This window comes from Maniola hyperantus, chromosome 26 (assembly GCF_902806685.2).
Source record: "Maniola hyperantus chromosome 26, iAphHyp1.2, whole genome shotgun sequence".
Classification (NCBI taxonomy): Eukaryota; Metazoa; Arthropoda; class Insecta; order Lepidoptera; family Nymphalidae; genus Maniola; species Maniola hyperantus.
Genome location: NC_048561.1, coordinates 2,548,319 through 2,556,035, shown reverse-complemented (window position 1 = coordinate 2,556,035; position 7,717 = coordinate 2,548,319). Strand labels below are relative to the sequence as shown.

Here is a 7,717-nt window from a genome sequence, read left to right as displayed (position 1 = left end):
ATAAACGTGCGGCCTCTTTGAATGCTCCTGCTCAACTAAAATATTGCAATAGGGCCCGCACACACAATATTATTGACAATACCCTGATATTGACAACATATTTCAAAATTTCTAGAAATCTACAATAATATTGATAATTACTGTTATCTTAGTTCCGTTCAATATCAACATGATAAGTACTAAGGAAACTCAAGCAGCTATCGGTTTTGGACAGATCAACACCGATGATGCTTTCAACCCCGAAACCAAAGAGAGTATAAGTAGGGTTTTAAACAAGCATCGCAATTGTTTCGCGTTTTCGTTAAATGAGTTAGGTTTGACATCCTTAGCAGAAATGAAGATTCAGTTCAAAGACAACGTACCCGTAACTTACCGGCCCTACAGAATGTCCTATTCTGAGCGCCCGAAAGTTAATAATATTATAAGTAACTAGCTTCTGCTCGCGGCTTCGCCCGCGTGGCCTACAGGAAACAAATGGCATTTTTTTTGGCAAAAACATAGGACTTTCTTTTAACAAACCAACAAATTTCACAATATTTGTTGTTAGTTCTGGTGGCCGAGTGAGTTGAGTTTCAAAGAGATGCCGTGAGTTCAAATCCAGTTTGGTGATTACTTTTTTATTTTTTGTAACTATTTATTTCGTCTTCTCTATCAGTTAAAATTATAAAGTTTTCAAATAATATAAAAAAGCAAGAAACAATAAAAAAGTTACCTATTTATTAAGTCTTTTTAAACAGTTTGTAATGTTTTTATGATAAGCAACAAAAATTACAGCAGGTAGGTTCAAAAGCTTAACGATACAAGAGAGTAAAAAAAAGTATAATAATTTGGCTCACCAGAGGTTCTTTGGGATACATCTGGATATTCTGCATACTCTCTAGCCTCAGCAGTTAACACCGAAAGAAACAGATGGTTGTATCTGATTTACAGGCTCATCAGAAAACTGGATATTATTATCAATATTTTCAAGATGTCCCTCGGATTGAGAACTTGATTTGTTATCTTCATTATCGTCTGCATCACTGGGTACTGATGACAAAGAGTTATCAGAATGTATAACCGAAGTATTCCTGTCTACCGGCCTGCTTTGTGAAGCCCAAGTTGTCTCCTCAGAACTCGTCGATTCGACGCCAGATGGTTCATAATCTTGATCAGAACCAAATGTCCCATCGTCAACATAAGGGTCTTCAACCAATCATCCGAAACCGAACCGAAACATCGTCGAACAAGGCTTGAAGCTTTCGTATGAACTTAGACGACATCTATAAAAATATTAGTATGAATTCACATAGATGTACCTAATCGTGTTCAAAACATAAATTGTTTTGTTTCTGTTGGCAATGAAGGTACCTCTTGGCCTTTTATAAAATCTGTAGACTGCCTTCCATTAAAATATAAATGACCTACAAATATTATGTAACACAGCATTTGCAACAATAATTGGCTGGATGTTTTCAATTTTGCATTTTATTTTTGCCCCGACTATAGGAAATCTTCGCTTCCACACACCAAATAGTCTTTCGACCGTTGTTGCGTTCAACATTTAAAAAACCGGCCAAGTGCGAGTCAGGCTCGCGCAACGAGGGTTCCGTACTATAGTCGTATTTTTTCGACATTTTGCACGATAATTCAAAAAATATGATGCATAAAAATAAATAAAAATCTGTTTTCGAATGTACAGGTGAAGATCCCTTGAAGCGTAAATCAGTCCGCCTCATCCCGTGCACTAACTAGTTTATGGTATTCATGCTTTTCATTCGATAACAAAGATTCAATGCATGTAATGCATTTGATTTGTCTATGAAGGCATCTCACAACACAATCTGAAATGTAACCAACTATCTGTTGTGTAAATTCAGATAATGTGGAGTCATTTAAGAATCGAGATGTAGTTCATCCGTTTTCATCTGACATATTTTCTTCCGCCGTTTCGCTCTCATCTCATCATCTTTTCGTGTTGCCGGAGTAGTTGAATTGATACATTTTAGTGCTCAAGAACATGTCAAAACGCTTATATGCTCTTGAGGCAAACAATTCCCTGATCCAGCACATTTAAGCTCCATATGACACAGAAGTTTCCTATATATACTTACCCTTCGATTGTCGGGCATTCGGGTTATCGTTATAACAACCATGCATGTGATAGATTATTGTAAAATACGCGCAATCTTATATGCAAGAGAGCAAAAGCGGTCGCCTGGCGCCCCCTAAGACAAGGCGGGCGGCACCCGGGTGCACCGCACCCCTTGAACCCCCGGGTAGAGACAGCCGTGGTTGTTAAATAAAACTTAAATGTATTTACGAATGGAAAGATTTATTTTCTCCATAAAATACATAAGTACATGTACAGTTGTACACAAACAAATATGAAAGAATTCAATAATACAATTTTATATTTTAATTTATAATCAAATAAATAGGTAGTTAAAATATGACAGTCTTACGATTTTGTAACTAAAATACTGAGGTACTTAATTTCTGTTAAAATCACAACTATAGATAAGCAACATAATATATACCTACTGAGTTTAAATAAAAGTGTTTTACTATATGTACTACGGTTTTCTTATAATATCTGCGATATTCAATTCAGTAATGACGTCACTCGGCCCGTTAAAACAATTTGGCAATTTTGATTGACACACACATCCATATAATATAACGCGTAAAAAATGACTTCTGACGCGCCATTTCAACTTTGTGTTCAATATAGCTCGCACACACGAAATACTATTGTCAATATTCACATTATTGTCAATATTATTGTGTGTGTGCGGGTAGCCTTAGAATTGATTAATCTGAGCGGTTTACATTACTAATGGTGACCATATACGCTACGAGAAATCGTTGCAATCAGACTGTACAGTTCGAGCGGTACAGTTTATCGTACATGGCATACAAGCTATATACGCTACGAGAAATCGTTACGATCAGACGGTACAATAAACGGTGCCGACGCACACGTGTCAGCGATGGCTTCGACGGACGACGTTTTAGCAGTTGTTGGATTAATATTCGCCCTGAAGGAAAAAAAAGTGAAGCGGAAAAATCGTAGCATCTGGTGCAAAGAATGGCTAATGAAAAGAAGAGTTCATTCTCATGTCAATTTGTTGGCGGAATTAAAGATGTTTCCAAAAGACTGGCATAATTTTTTAAGAATGGATCATGATACGTACTTACATCTACTGAATATGGTAGCACCAATTATCGAGAAGCAAGACACTATTATGAGAAATGCTATTCCACCCCATGACAGGCTTGTAGCTACTTTGAGGTTTTTATCAACAGGAAGAAATTATGAAGATTTGAAATTCTCTAGTATTATTTCATCTCAAGCCTTGGGTCGCATAATACCGGAAACCTGTGAAGCAATATATAAGGTTCTCCGCAAAGAATATTTTAAGGTAAGAAATAAAAAACTACTAATTACTTAGAATATAATGTTTATTAATTTGTACTTATCATAATAATGACGGTTTATTAATTTGTATTAATATCAAAAGTAGTTAAATAAGCAGCCGCTGAATTTTGTATTTGTTGGGATTGAACTTGTTGAGAAGTTTGCAGAATTGACTGGGAACCTAAATGAGTTTGGATTTCAAAATTTGAATTCTGATAAGGGCTAGGAATGTTTAAATCAGGGCTGGGAGTATGTGAAACGGGGCTGGGAACATTGTAACTATAATTAGTGAAACGCACACTGGTTGAATCAGTCACTTGGTGTGAAATAGTCAAATTTTCCATCTCTGCCAGAAATAATGTTTCGTTAATTATTTTTTCGGCCAATATACGTTGATGTTTTGTGAGGTCTCTCAGCTTAGCTGCAACGTTTGCTCCAAAAATATCAAATCGATCATTACTAATTGCTGGCCTTTTGAAATGGTTTTGAACAGACTGTAAAACTTCAGTAGTTAGGATTTCATTTGCATTCCTTTTTGAACAACTCCTATTAAATGATGTGTTTGCAATCGAACGAGTCTCTGGAGTTGACTGTGTGGCTGTAGGTGACTGTGAGGTTGACTGGGCGGCTGGAGATGACTCTGAAGTTGACTGGGCGGCTGGAGATGACTGTGAAGTTGACTGGGCGGCCAGAGATGACTGTGCTTCACTTTCAATTTCCTGAAAGAACAATTAATTTTTTTACAGTTCCCACGCTCGGAAGAAGAATGGAAGGATGTGGCCAAAGTGTTTGAAAAGAGATGGAATTTTCCGCATTGTTTAGGCGCAATGGATGGTAAACACATAGCAATTTTTCTTCCAGCTGGATGTGGCTCAGAGTATTTCAACTATAAAAACCATCATAGCATGGTATTATTCGCAATCGTTGATGGAAATTATCGATTTATTTTATGTGATTTTGGAACCAATGGAAGAATTTCAGATGGTGGAGTACTCAAAAACACTATGTTTTTTCAAAAACTTGATAATAATCTGTTGTGTATTCCAACCGACACAGTTGTCGCAAATAGCACTAGAAAGTTGCCTTATGTGTTTGTGGCTGATGATGCATTTCCACTTAGAACAGATTTAATTAAACCATTTAGGCAAGCAGACTTAACCACAAATAAAACCAGAATTCTAAATTACCGTGTATCACGAGCAAGGCGCATTGTCGAAAATGCGTTTGGGATCTTAGCATCTCGATTTAGAATTTTTCACACAAAAATTAGTATTGATCCGAAGAGAATAGAGTCTGTCGTGATGGCCAGTTGTGCTTTACATAATTTTTTAATGAAGACGTCAGAAAGTTCTTACTGTCAACGAGAATGCTTCGACGTAGAAAATGTTGATGAAGGGTCAATAACCCAAGGATATGATACACTGGATTCAGCCATAGTTAATTTACAAAGAAGAAATCTTGGTAATACCTCAATTGCAGCAAAAAAAGTCAGAGAAGAGTACATGGAATACTTTGCAAGTGAAGGCAGCGTTCCGTGGCAAAATAATTTTATACGTTAACTATTCTATGCTTAAACAGAAGCTTTAAGAATAAAACATTTAATAAAAAAAGTTGCTTAGTTTTATTTAAATACCTACACGTTAATTCACTAAGTATTAATATGTAGGTACGTATTTTTTTCGAGACTGCTACCATAGTACACTGCTTAGCAGCACAGTTAGCAGTGACTGCTACAGTACGATTCAAACTTTATGTCCTCGCGAACTTCGTGCGTGTCCATGCGCAGAGTACAATATTAGGTATCAGCGGGGCGCGAGAGGAATGCGGAGGCGGGGCGTTACCCCGTGCGTCCCCCGCCGATAATAGAACTTCCTATTTTTATCATTACATACTTTCAAAAAAAATGTCAAAAGTAGCCAAATCATTCTTTAGTTGATTGTACCAGCGCAAACTTCACTCGCAGCTAACTTCCGCGGGACATAAAGTTTGCATCGGACTGTACAACGTGAAAGAAGGAAGAATTCATGTAATAATATAAATAACTAAGTATAGAGCATGTCTCAGTATGGTGGATTTGCTTATCATATATTCACATTACCATATTAAATTTAGTGCTATTCTACTCTGCTGGCACCACAGGGCTAAAAACTATAGAAGAAAATATAAAAAAAATCATAAGAAAAGCCGACCTTATTGGAACAGTCTGTTTAATAATCACGCAAATAACTTACCTCGTTGTCTGTTGATTCCATATTTGAGCATGAATGTCTGGGTTCAACTTGGTCGTCCAAAAACAGCAACATAGAGTAATACCATAGTTTTGGTTTATATACTTCTTGGGTTCCTGCTCCTGATTTCTTCGAATCAGCGATCTTCTTACGCTCTTTTTTGTATGTAGAGCGAATGTTGTTTATTTTTTTTACAACAGCATCTTTGTCAGCACTAGGGTCTATTATTTTTAATTTTTCAATCAGCTTAGTGTACGCCGAACGTTTTAATTCACGATTGTGATACTCTTTGCCTTTAGTATTCCAAAGACAAGGTTCACTGCGATATAATTCAATAAACTCTTCTAGCCATTCGCGATTAGTTTGAGACGCCATGACGCGTGCGCACGTCCACCCGAACTGCGACTGACGACAAAACTGAACACGAAAACTGAACGAGCGCATACACGTTACGATCAGTCGGCACAGTTCTTCCGATTCCGATTAATCAATTGAAATTTTTGTATTGTTCCGTTCGACTGCACAGTCTTAAAAAATCGGTCGAAACTGTACAGTTTTATAACATACATGTAGCGATTTATTGTTACCGTTCGAACTGTACAGTCCGATCGTAACGATTTCTCGTTGCGTATATGGCCACCATACGCCACCAGCTCACCACGAGAGGGGAAGGGTGCCAGGGAGGCAAGTTTTAACGCGATCGGTCAAATTGGCAACATCGCAGTTTTCCCATTATAGCGGTGGTTCAGTGTATCTGGTTGGTTCACTGTTCAACAACCGACCCTACTTATTATTTTCCGATGTTTCTCCGTTGTTACAATTTTCTTTTATTTTAATTTATTGAAATTAAAAAATAATTAATTACATATGAATGCAGTAATCTACTTTTAACAAGTTCAAACATTAGCTCTTCATAAATAGTTTCCAATGTCTTAAATAGGTTGTGATATGACATATTCCTTTTTTAAGGTTATAAATAAATATCATGGATTTAGAAAAGTAATAATTATTATTGAATTAGTACTCAAAATTTCTTTGATAAATATTCGCTTTTGTTAATGTCATCAATTTTACTTCCACCGTTTCATTTTTCGAAGTTAATTAGGTGGTCTTGTAATTTCTCAGAGAAGTTATGCTTCAGTTAATTTATTTTCTTATTAACACATTGAATGCCAGCTACGCAATATTGCGTAGGGGTATAGTAATGCAGGGGCCAAATACGTAATACAACGTAGCACTTTCTTACAATTTAACACATTGAGTGCCAGATATATTTTCAGGTCGTTATTGGTTCCCACCATACAAATGGTCATCTACGTAACACTACGTACTCGGCACCCCGCTTAAAAATTGTATGTGTGGTGCCGGAATACGTAGTACTACGTAGATGACCATTTCATCTTCTATCCCTTTCCCACCTAGATCACGCCACCCGATCGAATTATTGCATCATCCTTAGTGTCGCGCGACGCGTGCGGTGAAATACACGTTGAATTAGGTTGATTTTTCACCATGCCACGTGGATGCCAATCGAATCGACGTATCTTACGTGGTCGTCGAAATATACGTTCAGGGCGACCGCTACAAGAAAATCAAATTTCTGCCATTCTTTATGAAGAATTATCGTCAGATGACGGGGATTTTTCTCCGGGGTCCGGTGACGATTACGATCCTGAGCCGGATGAAAATACTTCAACTGAGAGTGGTTTTGACTGATGAGTCCGATGAAGAGGCACCACCACCATCGCCCGCGCCAACGCCTGGAGTCGACAGGCCGTCTTGTGACCCAGAGTTTCAGTGGAAAATGGATTCAGCAAGACCGCAACGATTTCTGTTTTTAGGGGAACCAGGTATAAAGACCAATTTTACTTCTTCTGCGAGTGCTTTGGCTGATCTATTTTTTTCTTATGAATTTTTGGGTTCTATGGTGCAAGCAACTAACAATTACGCACATCGCATGGCCGTACCTTTACAAAAACACGCACGGCTTAGACAGTGGAAAGACACCACCATCACGGAAATGCGCAAGTTTGTTGGTATGTTGCTATATATGGGATTGACTAAGTTACCTACAATTGCCCATTATTGG

The 7,717-nt window shown here is 37.6% G+C and overlaps 2 protein-coding genes across 2 annotated transcripts; one reads left to right on the top strand and one right to left on the bottom strand.

Moving 5' to 3' along the window:
- Positions 1–2,972: 2,972 nt before the first annotated feature.
- Positions 2,973–5,634, top strand: LOC117994155 (uncharacterized). Its single transcript, XM_034982045.2, has 2 exons — positions 2,973–3,404; positions 4,147–5,634. Exons 1-2 carry the CDS (start codon positions 2,973–2,975, stop codon positions 4,957–4,959), a joined length of 1,245 nt encoding a protein of 414 aa, XP_034837936.1. The 3' UTR covers positions 4,960–5,634.
- Positions 3,398–6,072, bottom strand: LOC117994164 (uncharacterized). Its single transcript, XM_034982054.2, has 2 exons — positions 5,632–6,072; positions 3,398–4,119 (listed from the first exon to the last, which is right to left on the bottom strand). Exons 1-2 carry the CDS (start codon positions 6,070–6,072, stop codon positions 3,481–3,483), a joined length of 1,080 nt encoding a protein of 359 aa, XP_034837945.1. The 3' UTR covers positions 3,398–3,480.
- Between the last annotated feature and the right edge of the window lie 1,645 nt (positions 6,073–7,717).

What these genes read in the sequence shown, in the direction of transcription:
- LOC117994155 (XM_034982045.2), top strand. Translation starts at nt 2,973, where the DNA reads ATGGCTTCGACGGACGACGTTTTAGCAGTTGTTGGATTAATATTCGCC. An exon ending in TCCGCAAAGAATATTTTAAG is followed by an intron (nt 3,405 to 4,146) that starts GTAAGAAATAAA and finishes ATTTTTTTACAG; the next exon opens with TTCCCACGCTCGGAAGAAGA.
- LOC117994164 (XM_034982054.2), bottom strand. Translation starts at nt 6,072, where the DNA reads ATGCGCTCGTTCAGTTTTCGTGTTCAGTTTTGTCGTCAGTCGCAGTTC. An exon ending in TGGAATCAACAGACAACGAG is followed by an intron (nt 4,120 to 5,631) that starts GTAAGTTATTTG and finishes TTGTTCTTTCAG; the next exon opens with GAAATTGAAAGTGAAGCACA.